The 15,591-nt window shown below is 31.8% G+C and overlaps 5 protein-coding genes across 5 annotated transcripts; 3 read left to right on the top strand and 2 right to left on the bottom strand.

The window, feature by feature from the left end:
- On the top strand, window positions 1–1,146 carry LOC18011036 (late embryogenesis abundant protein 7). The gene is made up of 2 exons (XM_006392828.2): window positions 1–148; window positions 550–1,146. The coding sequence occupies exons 1-2, from the start codon at window positions 92–94 to the stop codon at window positions 997–999; spliced, it is 507 nt and encodes a 168-aa protein (XP_006392890.1). The 5' UTR covers window positions 1–91; the 3' UTR covers window positions 1,000–1,146.
- A 715-nt stretch (window positions 1,147–1,861) lies between these two features.
- Window positions 1,862–3,601, bottom strand: LOC18011034 (acyl-protein thioesterase 1 homolog 2). Its single transcript, XM_006392827.2, has 9 exons — window positions 3,557–3,601; window positions 3,326–3,422; window positions 3,065–3,101; window positions 2,887–2,956; window positions 2,649–2,753; window positions 2,410–2,542; window positions 2,226–2,305; window positions 2,018–2,108; window positions 1,862–1,916 (listed from the first exon to the last, which is right to left on the bottom strand). Exons 1-9 carry the CDS (start codon window positions 3,564–3,566, stop codon window positions 1,862–1,864), a joined length of 678 nt encoding a protein of 225 aa, XP_006392889.2. The 5' UTR covers window positions 3,567–3,601.
- A 3,142-nt stretch (window positions 3,602–6,743) lies between these two features.
- Window positions 6,744–7,930, top strand: LOC18011010 (late embryogenesis abundant protein 7). Its single transcript, XM_006392826.2, has 2 exons — window positions 6,744–6,898; window positions 7,333–7,930. Exons 1-2 carry the CDS (start codon window positions 6,842–6,844, stop codon window positions 7,774–7,776), a joined length of 501 nt encoding a protein of 166 aa, XP_006392888.1. The 5' UTR covers window positions 6,744–6,841; the 3' UTR covers window positions 7,777–7,930.
- A 709-nt stretch (window positions 7,931–8,639) lies between these two features.
- On the bottom strand, window positions 8,640–10,379 carry LOC18011009 (acyl-protein thioesterase 1 homolog 2). The gene is made up of 9 exons (XM_006392825.2): window positions 10,335–10,379; window positions 10,104–10,200; window positions 9,844–9,880; window positions 9,666–9,735; window positions 9,428–9,532; window positions 9,189–9,321; window positions 9,005–9,084; window positions 8,797–8,887; window positions 8,640–8,694 (listed from the first exon to the last, which is right to left on the bottom strand). Exons 1-9 carry the CDS (start codon window positions 10,342–10,344, stop codon window positions 8,640–8,642), a joined length of 678 nt encoding a protein of 225 aa, XP_006392887.2. The 5' UTR covers window positions 10,345–10,379.
- A 3,288-nt stretch (window positions 10,380–13,667) lies between these two features.
- On the top strand, window positions 13,668–14,735 carry LOC18011166 (late embryogenesis abundant protein 7). Its single transcript, XM_006392824.2, has 2 exons — window positions 13,668–13,799; window positions 14,125–14,735. Exons 1-2 carry the CDS (start codon window positions 13,743–13,745, stop codon window positions 14,572–14,574), a joined length of 507 nt encoding a protein of 168 aa, XP_006392886.1. The 5' UTR covers window positions 13,668–13,742; the 3' UTR covers window positions 14,575–14,735.
- Window positions 14,736–15,591: the final 856 nt, after the last annotated feature.

Raw genomic sequence — 15,591 nt, 5'->3', positions numbered from 1 at the left:
AACACAGGTTCTGAAAAATAGCTTTTGATCATCAATCAGCCTTTCGAGTTTCCACTAATTATTTTGGTTTCGAATTATTCGACGAGAGAAAATGGCTTCTCATCAAGAACAGGGTTTCGAAGCTGGTGAGACCAGAGGCCAGACTCAGGTATACTAAATGATTCATCTGCTATATTACAATAATATTTTTCAAAAAAATAAAGTAAAATAAAAATGGTGTCAGTTTGGTCAAAGAAAAATGCCACTAGTTTACGATATATCGTGTTCTTTAATTGATAAACAGTCTGTTCTTTATATTTCTGAAAACATGTTTTCTCATGAGTAACTTTTCTTATATAAAGAAAAGCATAGGTCTGTTTTATGCATGATTAGCAACAAAAGATTGTTGAAAACCAATGTGTCTATGTTGGAATTCAGATAATCAAAGAATAAGATATAGACAGGTTGAATAGGAGTGACAATAACACAATAGCCACAATCTATTCACATATTTTAAGTTAATTACTCTATCAACCTTTGTTTGAATGTAAATCCAATATCAAATCATAGGAGAAGACAGGACAAGCTATGAGAGCGATGGAGGAGAAGACAGATGCAGCTAAGGACAAAAATCAAGGAGCAGCCCAATCAGCCCAACAAAAGACCCATGAAACAGCTCAAGCAGCTAAAGACAAGGCATCTCAAGCCGCACAAACAACTCAACAGAAAACTCAAGAGTCCAAGGACAAAACGGGAAGCTACATGTCAGAAACAGGAGAAACAATTAAGAACAAGGCACAAGATGCAGCAGAATATACCAAGGAGACTGCAGAAGCTGGTAAGAACAAGACCGGTGGGATCTTTGGCCAAACCGGTGAGCAAGTGAAGCAAATGGCTATGGGAGCTACTGATGCGGTTAAGCACACTTTAGGGCTTGGTACTGATGAAGGAAACAAAGAACACGTTTCTTCAGCTCCAACCTCTACTACTACCAATACTCATGCGACAGAGAGGAAGTGAGATGAAGAGTTATTTTCTGTTCTTGCTTATACGTTTATTTTTATTTTATTTTGTTTTGTGTTGTGTGATTCTGCATGTTGATTTTCGTTGTTGCTTATTGGGTTTAAATCCGTTTATACGTACATTGTTATGTAATGGTTTGGTTAATTGAAGACTTGTTTTATCCGGTGAATAGAATTACATTTGTTGTGATTCTGAATTTGATTAGTATACACATGTGAACACAACAATATTAGCTTATGTTGTATTCATACAACACGTTCTAAATATTTTAACAAATATTGTCATGTCATACATAAATCATTTATAAGAAATGTATATTGAATGGAATTATGCGTTACGAAAAATAATAAAAAGTTATCTAAAAATAGTATAAATAGTTTGTATGGCACACCATTACGTACAATCTCAATAAACAATATTAGAGAAGAAAGGGCGCAGACACACAAAGAGAGAATAGGGCACATCAAAAGAGAGCGTAAAGAGCGACGGTAGGTATGTACAATCTCAATTGATAGTTAATTAATTGGATATGTTACAATTGATATTTTGGTAGTACAACACTGTATGTATGTCTATATTATACCACTAACCCCCTTTTTTAAATCAATATGTTATTACACCAATTTTCCTTCTTCCTCTTTTGTTAGTTCACCATTGATAATATAATAACCTTTAGATATGATATATGATATAACAGAAAACTGATAATAAACTTCAGTTTTTCAAGGATAAAAATGAAAAAAAATACATTAACAAGTATATAATTTATGAAAAGCAAAGCAATAAAAATAAAAGCTATAGTTTTACGATAGTTTTATTCCATATTCTTTTCAGGATGCAGAGTTTAGCTATATCCTCATCAGAGCCTAAGATATTGCGGGAGTGCTACGCGAAGATCATTCATGACATGATCCCTGCACATGACATAATTCAGAGACGAACAATATGTTAAAAGATGGTAATAATTAAAAAAAATAAATGAATGAAGTAAATAAAGTAATTTATGAATATAGACCCTCCACATTGTTTGTGAATGATTGGAAATCCAGCCAAGTGAAGGGAGTCAGCGCAGATGCGTGCAAATGCTGAGAAAGCTACATCATCAGCTGCAAGTGACACAACAACAACAACAAAAACCAAGAAATAGCATGATCTTGTTTTTTAAATACTAACTTAAATTGTAAAAAAGACATATATATAATGTAACTTATTATAAGACATACAAGTCCCATATGTAAGTAAGATTAGCGATCCGGCACGAACAAAAGTCCCAAAGGCAGAATACATATCGTTTCGTAAGGTCCTACAAGATTATTGATCGATTTTGGTATTCCATTATTAAAAGGTATATACGAATAGTTAAATAAAATATTGTGAAAAAACTACATCAGGGCTTGAGGAGCTTACGTCCAGCTAGGAAGCCAACCGTTGATCCCTACAACAATTTTTAGGTTTATGGTGACTCGTCCAAAGGCATAGTTACTCGCAAAGTAGAGAGCTTGTGCTGCACCCAAGCCGACACCTCCCACACCTTTAATAACTATACCAAAATCAACATTAAAGTATTAATTATTTAATCATATATATGTATTTGATGTATAGATAGTCTAAACTATGCATGTTAAGTGTGGATAATTCCGAATTACCATGTTCTGGTTCGGAAGAGAAAAGGCCAGCAACAAATGAATTCACATTATCTAAAGCTTCAAAATCATGATGCATGCTCTCTGAAACTTTTGTGATATCGCACCCTGATTCACCATAAAGGATTATGAATACTGTATTATTAGTTTTCCATTTTAATTAGTAATATTTTAGAGACATCAAATACTGATTTAGAAGAAACAAAATAATATATGTATATCTATAGCCAATTAATCGTACATGCAGTGGTTTCTTCTCCACCCAAAGAAGTAACACGGCGTGTAGGAGCAGTCGGACAAATCCATTTTATCTATGCCAAATCATATATTTTTATTAGAAAATTCATAATTTCCATTGTGGCTATATATAAAAAGAAATTAAATTCATGGCAAACACATGTATCTGTATGGATCCTTACATTGGGAAGACCCAAACTTTGCAGAGGCTGAACTGAGCTGCATACATAATAGATTAATTAAAATATATATAGTGTGTATAATATGTAATGTATATACAACTTTAGTGAAACAAACTTATTATTATCTAACAAGAAAAGAAAATAGAGAGGAAATGTACAAAATTCGAGAGTTTTGAAAACAAAAGAGCATATATTTTAGGAAAAAAAAGAGAGCATATAAAACAATACAAAACAAAGCATGGGAGACAGTGAGAGTGTTACTCGACGCCTTTGAGCCCGATGTCGTGCAGCCAGACTATAGTGGCTTTATGAACTCCTATGGGCTCAACAATGTACACGTTGTTCATAACTCTACTCCCTGTATATATATGTGGTTATCATACGTAAATTTACGAATTAGTTTCACGCAGAAAATATGTAACGAGTAAATAGTCGAGCAATTTTGATAACAATGGAAGAAGCATGAATAATCACAACAAGGAAAAAACATACCAGATGCCATTTTTGACGAGAAGAATTTCTTGTTTTTCAACTGTATTTTTTAATTTATCTCGGAAGCTTTGAGAGATGGGAAATATAAGAGAAGGTAAGGCAAGACATTGTATATTTATACAACAAATGAGTCTTTACTTATTTGTTTTTTAGGAAAAAAAGGCCACATCCCTAAATTAAGTTAGAAATCTTACTATCACTAATTGGGTAGAAAATGTTTTCAAAACAAAATCTTTATCAGAGGCATAATTTATTTAAAACAATTAATAATATTTGTCAGTTATTTCACATAACTGACGAATTACAGCAAAAAAATAAAACTTAATTGGGTGGAACACAATCCATAGATCTTATTCTATTAGATGCACAAGAATACCATATATATATAAAATAAAAGAAAACACTTAGCACCTCATCAAATATGTTTTAATGAATTAATAACTTTTATCTTATTATTACTAATTAATTTTGTCTAAACACTTTAATACACTTTCCATCTAATATGTCACAAAAATCTGTGTTCAGTTTTTCTTTCTTAATATAAAGTTTTTAGATTTCAATGATAATCTAATAATATATATATATATATATATATATATAATCTATATATTTCTTTCTTAAAAATACTTTTGTTGGATTTCTATATTAATGGTTTTTTCTAACATCATTTATTTATGGTGATTTTTTTTATTGTGGTCTTTTATTTGCAAATTATTTAAAAATTAAAGAGTTCTAAATTATCGTCTACACGTGTAACTGGTATCCAAAGCACAATAACTTTACCATCAATATTAAATGATAATAGCCATATAGTTTCTTCTTAATTTTGAAACTTTTTCTGTCATCACTATATACATTTGTTTTCTTCATCGTTAGAAGCAAAGAAGTCATAAAGTTTGCTCGATATCTTCTCCTATGCGAGATTTGATGTAAGATTAGAAGCCATCAAACTTATAGCACATAAAGATTTAAAGTTATTGATGGATGAAGTTAATGTTGATAAATAATACACTTTAAGGTCCAAATATATGAATGGACAAAGGACTTGATCTAAGAGATTTTCCTCGCATGGATCAAGGCTTTACTCCCATGACCAAAAGTGGTTTGATTCACATACACTCTAAATAACAAGAACACAAAAGAACAAATATTTCACTTATGAACTTTAGAGAATAAAACAGAAAGGCGAAGCTTTAAAAAAGAAAACAAATTGATTTGGACCAATCTTGCGTCCAATCTACTCATCGATAGCTTCTCCACAGATTGGGATAGTCTGGTTTTTCTCCTCTCTGACTCAACGCTAAGTTCAACCCCTCTATTCCTATTCAGATATGTCTTCCAACTGGCAGTACACACTATTTGGCGTGAGCGAAATGGAAGAGGTCATGGTGATCAACCACAATCACCTCTCCAGCTAATTCGCTTTATCGACAAGGGAGTGTGAAACAGAGTTTCTTCCATCCAAATGATGAGTGGTACCAGATACAATGATGGTCTAACATTGGTGGTTCTTCATCCGCTGAAGTTTCAGAGTCGAGCTAACACAAATTTCTAATCTAATTTGAAGTTTCAGAGTCGAGCTAACACAAATTTCTAATCTAATATTGTTTTGATTTCAATTTTTTCAATCTTTTAGAACCACATAAGTATTCTTTGTAAAGACGTTTTTTGATGAATAAATTTTACATTCTTAAAAAAAATGATTTATTAACTATTAATAAAATGATTCATGAATATTACAAGGGGAATTGATGATTGAGATTATAGCCTACGAGACTATATAGTTCTCCTATATACGTTTTTACAAGCTTAAACAAACAAAATAAATAAATAAAACAATTTAAATGGGAAAACAATCAAAGTTTATTGAGTAAAATGGCCATTATACATCGGTCTTGTTAAGTATGGAGAACGTGAAGTTTCTTGTACCTAAGTATTTTGGACATTAATTTGTGTTTTCTTTGAAGTATTTGGTCTGTGTAGAATGTCTCCAATTAGCAAGCTGGTTAAGTAAATCAAAAAGATAAATTCAATGATCATATTTAATCTATTTGGTGCCGGATATGGAAGGTGGAAGCATCAAGAAATTTTCCTGATTTGTTGTGTATTGGTGCAGTTGAACCATTTCTAAAGAACATCTGGATAAAGTAGAAACTCTCCAAAACTCCAAATGTAAATTTGCATTGATCCACATAAAAACATATATGAACTTGGACAGTTTTATTACACTTGGTTTATATATTCGGTTTCAATTAAGTCCGGACCGGAATAGATCAGGTATTGGTTCGCCGTGTTAAATGAATGTTTTACGTAGATTCAACTACTAGATGACAACCGTGGTGAAAATATAATAAAACAGAAATTTATTGATGAAATGATATTACTAATGATGATTCAAAATTTACATAACCAAATTCTCATTAAAAAAAGTCATTGATAATTATAATCGGATAAGAACATATATACATAGTCGAGAGGTTTGTAATACTGTCGTTGATGTATCTCAATTTAAATTCAAATCTACATATTGCATGATGGTCTAAGTCGTACTCCGTAGTAAATTATAATAATTTTATGTTGTTTTGTTTTACATTGTAATCCCAACTTTTTTTTCGGTAATGATAATGATGGAATGTTTTGGATAATAAAATGGAAAGCAATTTTTGTTTTTCACTTATATAACATTTCTTATTCATCTGAATATCACTGAACCCAAAAAAAGAAAATAATTTGAAATGGAGTTTGTCTCCGAATAACAGAGTAGCAGAGACTGATTACTGAATAGAAATACATGAGCTCCAAAACAGAGGTGAGCAACAGATAGAATAACAAATTTTAGCGTAATAATAAGTCTTTGTTTTCTTATTAAAGAACGTAACTACCTAAGTCTTTGTATAAATATTGTAATGCATTAAGTAAATAAAATCCATGTACGTGACTCGCCACGTATCTAGCATCTTCCGTAACACATTATTTTATTATAGCGTGGCACCTCTACATAGGTCGTCATCAAAAACAAGATAACCTAACATTCAACACTCGCACATTACTCCAAGTTTCGAACTTCGTTTCGCTAACCTAATCGCGACGCGTGGCTTCACACGTGTCGAGACATCTGCAACATGTCTCTTGTTCTCGGGCCGACCAAGACTTGCTATAAAATGTCTCAAACATAAGAGTCGGAGATATCTTCCAACACAGGTTCTGATAAACAGCTTTTGATCATCAATCAGCCTTTCGAGTTTCCACTAAATATTTTGGTTTCGAATTATTCGACGAGAGAAAATGGCTTCTCATCAAGAACAGGGTTTCGAAGCTGGTGAGACCAGAGGCCAGACTCAGGTATACTAAATGATACACCTGCTATATTACAATAATATTTTTTCAATTAATAAAGTAAATAAAAATGGTGTCAGTTAGGTCAAAGAAAAATGAATGAAGCCACTAGTTTACGACGTATCGTGTTCTTTAATTGATAAAACAGTCTGTTCTTTATATTTCTGAAAACATGTTTTCTCATGAGTAACTTTTCTTATATAAAGAAAAGCATAGGTCTGTTTTTTGCATGATTAGATAATATAACAACAAAAGATTGTTGACAACCAATGTGTCTATGCTGATTTTTTTTTTTTTTTTGGAATTCAGATGATGAAATAATAAGAAAGAGACAGGTTGAATAGGAGTGACAATAACACAATAGCCACAATCTATTTACATATTTAAGTTAATTACTCTATTAACCTTTGCTTGAATGTAAATCCAATGTCAAATCATAGGAGAAGACAGGACAAGCTATGAGAGCGATGGGGGAGAAGACAGATGTAGCTAAGGACAAAACTCAAGGAGCAGCCCAATCAGCCCAACAAAAGACCCATGAAACAGCTCAAGCAGCTAAAGACAAGGCATCTCAAGCCGCACAAACAACTCAACAGAAAGCTCAAGAGTCCAAGGACAAAACGGGAAGCTACATGTCAGAGACAGGAGAAACAATTAAGAACAAGGCACAAGATGCAGCAGAATATACCAAGGAGACTGCAGAAGCTGGTAAGAACAAGACCGGTGGGATCTTGGGCCAAACCGGTGAGCAAGTGAAGCAAATGGCTATGGGAGCTACTGATGCGGTTAAGCACACTTTAGGGCTTGGTACAGATGAAGGAAACAAAGAACATGATTCTTCAGCTCCAACCTCTACTACTACGACCACTACTCATGCGACATAGAGGAAGTGAGATGAAGAGTTGTTTTCTGTTCTTGATTTGTACGTTTGTTTGTCTTGATTTTGTTTTGTGTTGTGTGGTTCTGCATGTTGATCTTTGTTGATGCTTATTGTTTAAATGCGCTTATACGTACACTATTATGTGATGGTTTGGTTTAATAAAGACATGTTTTATCGGGTGAATAGATTTGTATTTGATGTGATTCTAAATTTGATTTAGTATACACATGTGAACACAACAATATTAGCTTATGTTGCATTGATACAACACGTTCTAAATATTTTAACAAATATTGTCATGTCATACTTTAAATCAATTATAAGAAATGTATATCGAATGGAATTATGCGTTACGAAAATATAATAAAACTCTATCTAAACGTAGTATAAATAGTTTGTATGGTACACCATTAAATAGACAATATATATTAGAGAAGAAAGGGCGCAGACAAAGAGAGAATAGGGCACATCAAAAGAGAGGGAAAAGAGCGATATATGGTAGGTATGTACAATCTCAATTGATAGTTAATTAATTGGATATGTTACAATTGATATTTTGGTAGTACAACACTGTATGTATGTCTTTATTTATACCACTTACCCACTTTTTTAAATCAATATGTTATTTCACCAATTTTACATCTTCCTCTTTTGTTAGTACCATTGACAATATAATAACCTTTTCATATGATATATTGATATAACAGAAAACTGAAAATAAACTTCAGTTTTTGAAGGATAAAAATGAAAAAATACATTAACAATTATATAATTTATGAATAGCAAAGAAATAAAAATAAAAGCTAAAGTTTTACGATAATTTTATTCCATATTCTTTTCAGGATGCAGAGTTTAGCAATATCCTCATCAGAGCCTAAGATATTGCGGGAGTGCTACGCGAAGATCATTCATGACATGATCCCTGCACATGACATAATTCAGAGAAGAACAATATGTTAAAAGATGGTAATAATTAAAAAAAAATAAATAAGTGAAATAAATAAAGTAATTTATGAATATAGACCCTCCGCATTGTTTGTGAATGATTGGAAATCCAGCCAAGTGAAGGGAGTCAGCGCAGATGCGTGCAAATGCTGAGAAAGCTACATCATCAGCTGCAAGTGACACAACAACAACAACAAAAACCAAGAAATAGCATGATCTCGTTTTTTAAATACTAACTTAAATTGTAAAGAAGACATATATATAATGTAACTTATTATAAGACATACAAGTCCCATATGTAAGTAAGATTAGCGATCCGGCACGAACAAAAGTCCCAAAGGCAGAATACATATCGTTTCGTAAGGTCCTACAAGATTATTGATCGATTTTGGTATTCCATTATTAAAAGGTATATACGAATAGTTAAATAAAATATTGTGAGAAAACTACATCAGGGCTTGAGGAGCTTACGTCCAGCTAGGAAGCCAACCGTTGATCCCTACAACAATTTTTAGGTTTATGGTGACTCGTCCAAAGGCATAGTTACTCGCAAAGTAGAGAGCTTGTGCTGCACCCAAGCCGACACCTCCCACACCTTTAATAACTATACCAAAATCAACATTAAAGTATTAATTATTTAATCATATATATGTATTTGATGTATAGATAGTCTAAACTATGCATGTTAAGTGTGGATAATTCCGAATTACCATGTTCTGGTTCGGAAGAGAAAAGGCCAGCAACAAATGAATTCACATTATCTAAAGCTTCAAAATCATGATGCATGCTCTCTGAAACTTTTGTGATATCGCACCCTGATTCACCATAAAGGATTATGAATACTGTATTATTAGTTTTCCATTTTAATTAGTAATATTTTAGAGACATCAAATACTGATTTAGAAGAAACAAAATAATATATGTATATCTATAGCCAATTAATCGTACATGCAGTGGTTTCTTCGCCACCCAAAGAAGTAACACGGCGTGTAGGAGCAGTCGGACAAATCCATTTTATCTATGCCAAATCATATATTTTTATTAGAAAATTCATAGTTTCCATTGTGGCTATATATAAAAAGAAATTAAATTCATGGCAAACACATGTATCTGTATGGATCCTTACATTGGGAAGACCCAAACTTTGCAGAGGCTGAACTGAGCTGCATACATAATAGATTAATTAAAATATATATAGTGTGTATAATATGTAATGTATATACAACTTTAGTGAAACAAACTTATTATTATCTAACAAGAAAAGAAAATAGAGAGGAAATGTACAAAATTCGAGAGTTTTGAAAACAAAAGAGCATATATTTTAGGAAAAAAAGAGAGCAAATAAAACAATACAAAACAAAGCATGGGAGACAGTGAGAGTGTTACTCGACGCCTTTGAGCCCGATGTCGTGCAGCCAGACTATAGTGGCTTTATGAACTCCTATGGGCTCAACAATGTACACGTTGTTCATAACTCTACTCCCTGTATATATATGTGGTTATCATACGTAAATTTACGAATTAGTTTCACGCAGAAAATATGTAACGAGTAAATAGTCGAGCAATTTTGATAACTATGGAAGAAGCATGAATAATCACAACAAGGAAAAAACATACCAGATGCCATTTTTGACGAGAAGAATTTCTTGTTTTTCAACTGTATTTTTTAATTTATCTCGGAAGCTTTGAGAGATGGAAAATATAAGAGAAGGTAAGGCAAGACACTGTATATTTATACAACAAATAAGTCTTTACTTATTTGCTTTTTAGGGAAAAAATAGACCACATCCCTAAATTAAGTTAGAAATCTTACTATCACTAATTGGGTGGAAAATGTTTTCAATACAAAATCTTTATCAGAGGCATAATTATTTAAAACAATTAATATTATTTGTTAATTACTTCACAAAACTGAAAAATTACAGCAAAAAAAGAAAACTTAATTGGGTGGAACACAATCCATAGATCTTATTATATTAGATGCACAAGAATACCCTATATATATATATATGTTTTAATGAATTTATAACTTTTATCTTATTATTACTAATTTATTAGTTTTGTCTAAACACTTTAATACACTTTCCATCTAAAATGTCACAAAAATCTGTGTGTTCATTTTTTTATTTCTTAATATAAATTTTTAGATTTCAATGATAATCTAATAATATATGATCTATATTTTTCTTTCTTAAAATTTTTTTTGTTGGATTTCTATATCAATGGTTTTTTCCAACATCATTTATTTATGGTGAATTTTTTTAAAGATTGTGGTCTTTTATTTTCAAATTATTTAAAAATTAAAGAGTTCTAAATTGTTTTCTACATGTGTAACTTGTATCCAAAGCACAGTAACTTCACCATCAAGATTAAATGATAATAGCCATATAGTTTCTTCTACATTTCGGAACTTTTTCTGTCATCACTAAGTACATTTGTCTTCTTTATCGTTAGAAGCAAAGAAGTCGTAAAACTTGCTCGATCTCTTCTCCTATGCGAGATTTGATGTAAGATTAGAAGCCACCAAACTTATAGCACATAAAGATTTAAAATTATATATTGATGGATGAAGATAATGTTGATATATTGATGGATGAAGATTGTGTCAGGTCCAAATATATCAATGGACAAAGGAGTTGATCTAAGAGATTTTCCTCGCATGGATCAAGGCTTTCCTCCCATGACCAAAAGTGGTTTGATTCACACACACTCTAAATAACAAAAACACAAAAGATCAAATAATTGCACTTATGAACATTAGAGAATAAAACAGAAAGGCGAAGCTTTAAAAAAGAAAACAATTTGATTTGGACCAATCTTGCGTCCAATCTACTCATCGATAGCTTCTCCACAGATTGGGATAGTCTGGTTCTTCTCCTCTCTGACTCAACGCTAAGTTCAACCCCTCTACTATTCAGATACGTCTTCCAACTGGCAGTACACACTATTTGGCGCAAGCGAAATGGAAGAGGTCATAGTGATCAACCACAATCACCTCTACAGCTAATTCACTTTATCGACAAGGGAGTGCATAACAGAGTTTCTTCCATCCGAATGACAAGTGGTACCAGATACGATGATGGTCTAACTTGGTGATTCTCCACCCGCTAAAGTTTCAGAGTCGAGTTAGCACAAATTTCTAATCTAATGTTGTTTTGATTTCAATTTTTTAGAACCAAATAAGCATTCTTTGTAAAGAGATTTTTTGATGAATAAATTTTACATTTTCAAAAAAAAAAAACAAATTGATTTATTGACTATTAATAAAATGATTCATGAATATTACAAGGGAATTGATGATTGAGATTATATCCTACGAGATTATATAGTTCTCCTAGATACGTTTTTACAAGCTTAAACAAAGAAAATAAATGAAAAACAATTTAAATGTGAAATTAATCGAAGTTTATTGAGTAAAATGACCATTATACATCGGTCTTGTTAAATATGGAGAATGTGAAGTTTCTTGTACCTAAATATTTTGGACATGAATTTGTGTTTTCTTTGAAGTACTTGGTCTGTGTAGAATGTCTCCAAGCAAGCTGGTTCATGTAAATCAAAAAGAGTAAATTCAATGATCCTATTTAATCTATTTGGTGCTGGAAATGGAAAGTGGAAGCATCAAGAAATATGTCTGATCTGTTGTGTACTGGTGCAGTTGAACCATTTCTAAAGAACATCTGGATAAAGTAGAAACTCTCCTGAACTCCAAAGGTAAATTTGATAAAGACATATCCGAACTTGGACAGTTTTATTGCACCTAGTTTATAAATTCGGTTCCGATTAAGTCTGGACCTGAATGGATCAGGTCTTGATTCGTCGTGTTAAGTGAATGTTTTTGGTAGATTCAACTACTAGATGTAAACGGTGGTGAAAATAGAATAAAACAGAAATTTATTGATGAAATAACATTATTAGTGATGATTCAAAATTTACATAATCAAATTCTCATTAAAAAAAGTCATTGATGATTATAATCGGATAAGAACATGTATACATAGTCAAGAGGTTTGTAATAGTGTCGTTGATGTGTCTGTATCTGAATTCAAATCTACATATTGCATGATGGTCTAAGTCGTGCTTCGTGGTAAATTTTACTAGTAATTTTATGTTGTTTTATTTCATTTTGTAATCCGAACTTTTCTTTTTTTTAATAATAATAATAATAAAATATTTTGAATAATAAAATGGAAAGCAAGATTTTGTTTTTCACTCATATAACTTTTCTTATTGATCTGAGTATCACTGAATCCGAAAAATGAAAATAGTTTAAAACAGAGTTTGTCTCCAAATAACAAAGTAGCAGAGACTGAATAACAAATTTTAGCGTAAAAATAAGTTTTTGTTTTCTTATTAAAAAAACTACCCTAATGGTAGTTTCTTAAAGATGTTGTTATGATTAAAAAAATAAAAAAATAAAAAAGGATGAGAAATAATGAATTCTTTTTTAAAGATTTAAATAAAATTTTAAAATTTTTTTGTGAAATGTGTCATTATTTTATTGGTGAAATTTGTTTTTATAATTTAAAATTTAACTAATTAATTAAATTACATAAAAATAATAATATTATATTAGATAAAATATTTCTAAAAACTTTTCACCATCGGCGCTGGTCTAACAACCTAAGTCTTTGTATAAATATTGTAATGCATTAAGTAAATAAAATCCATGTACGTAACTCGCCACGTATCTAGCATCTTCCGTAACACATTATTTTATTATGGCGTGGCACCTCTACATAGGTCGTCATCAAAAACAAGATAACCTAACATTCAACACTCGCACATTACTCCAAGTTTCGAACTTCGTTTCGCTAACCTAATCGCGACGCGTGGCTTCACACGTGTCGAGACATCTGCAACATGTATCTTGTTCTCGGGCCGACCAAGACTTGCTATAAAATGTCTCAAACATAAGAGTCGGAGATATCTTCCAACACAGGTTCTGATAACAGCTTTTGATCATCAATCAGCCTTTCGAGTTTCCACTAAATATTTTGGTTTCGAATTTTTCGACGAGAGAAAATGGCTTCTCATCAAGAACAGAGTTTCAAAGCTGGTGAGACCAGAGGCAAGACTCAGGTACTAAATGATTTCTTATGCAATATTAAAATATTTCGTAAATGATTTAGTTTAAAACATTTTTGCAAAAACTCTAGATAAAATAAAATGATGTTCTTAATTAGGTAAAAAAATAACAACGAGTGAAGCCACTATTATACGATATAGCGTGTTATTTGATAAAACAATCTATTGCTTGGTTTTTTGATGATATTACTATAATGTGTAACTTCATTATAAAAGGCAAGTATTTATCTGATTTCGTATTTTTGTATCGACTGATTAGATATGTAAGTTAATTACTTTATTAACGTTTGTCCCATTTAAATACAATATCGAATCTTAGGAGAAAACAGGGGAAGCTATGAGAACGATGGGGGAGAAGACAGATGTAGCTAAGGACAAAACTCAAGGAGCAGCCCAATCAGCCCAACAAAAGACCCAGGAAACAGCTCAAGCAGCTAAAGACAAGGCATCTCAAGCCGCACAAACAACTCAACAGAAAGCTCAAGAGTCCAAGGACAAAACGGGAAGCTACATGTCAGAGACAGGAGAAACAATTAAGAACAAGGCACAAGATGCAGCAGAATATACCAAGGAGACTGCAGAAGCTGGTAAGAACAAGACCGGTGGGATCTTGGGCCAAACCGGTGAGCAAGTGAAGCAAATGGCTATGGGAGCTACTGATGCGGTTAAGCACACTTTAGGGCTTGGTACTGATGAAGGAAACAAAGAACACGTTTCTTCAGCTCCAACCTCTACTACTACCAATACTCATGCGACAGAGAGGAAGTGAGATGAAGAGTTGTTTTCTGTTCTTGCTTATACGTTTGTTTGTTTTGATTTTGTTTTGTGTTGTGTGATTCTGCATGTTGATTTTCGTTGTTGCTTATTGAGTTTAAATCCATTTATACGTACATTGTTATGTAATGGTTTGGTTAATTGAAGACTTGTTTTATCCGGTGAATAGAATTATATTTGTTGTGATTCTGAATTTGATTAGTATACACATGTGAACACAACAATATTAGCTTATGTTGTATTGATATAACACGTTCTAAATATTTTAACAAATATTGTCATGTCATACATAAATCATTTATAAGAAATGTATATTGAATGGAATTATGCGTTACGAAAAATAATAAAAATCAATCTAAAAATAGTATAAATAGTTTGTATGGCACACCATTACGTACAATCTCAATAGACAATATTAGAGAAGAAAGGGCGCAGACACAAAAAGAGGGAATAGGGCACATCAAAAGAGAGGGAAAAGAGCGATTAATTGGTAGTTTGTATGGCACACCATTACGTACAATCTCAATTGATAGTTAATTAATTGGATATGTTACATTTTGGTAGTACTACACTATATGTATGTCTATATTATACCACTAACCCACTTTTTTAAATCAATATGTTATTACACTAATTTTACTTCTTCCTCTTTTGTTAGTTCACCATTGATAATATAATAACCTTTTTATATGATATATGATATAACAGAAAACTGAAAATAAACTTCAGTTTTTGAAGGATAAAAATGAAAAAAATACATTAACAATTATATAATTTATGAATAGCAAAAAAATAAAAATAAAAGCTATAGTTTTACGATAGTTTTATTCCATATTCTTTTCAGGATGCAGAGTTTAGCTATATCCTCATCAGAGCCTAAAATATTGCGGGAGTGCTACGCGAAGATCATTCATGACGTGATCCCTGCACATGACATAACCCAAAATTCAGAGAAGAACAATATGTTAAAAGATAGTAATAACTATAAAATATATGAGTGAAAAAAGTAATT

The sequence above is a fragment of the Eutrema salsugineum genome, unplaced genomic scaffold, assembly GCF_000478725.1.
Source record: "Eutrema salsugineum unplaced genomic scaffold, Eutsalg1_0 scaffold_7, whole genome shotgun sequence".
Lineage (NCBI taxonomy): Eukaryota > Viridiplantae > Streptophyta > Magnoliopsida > Brassicales > Brassicaceae > Eutrema > Eutrema salsugineum.
This window is presented reverse-complemented; position numbering and strand designations above follow the sequence as displayed.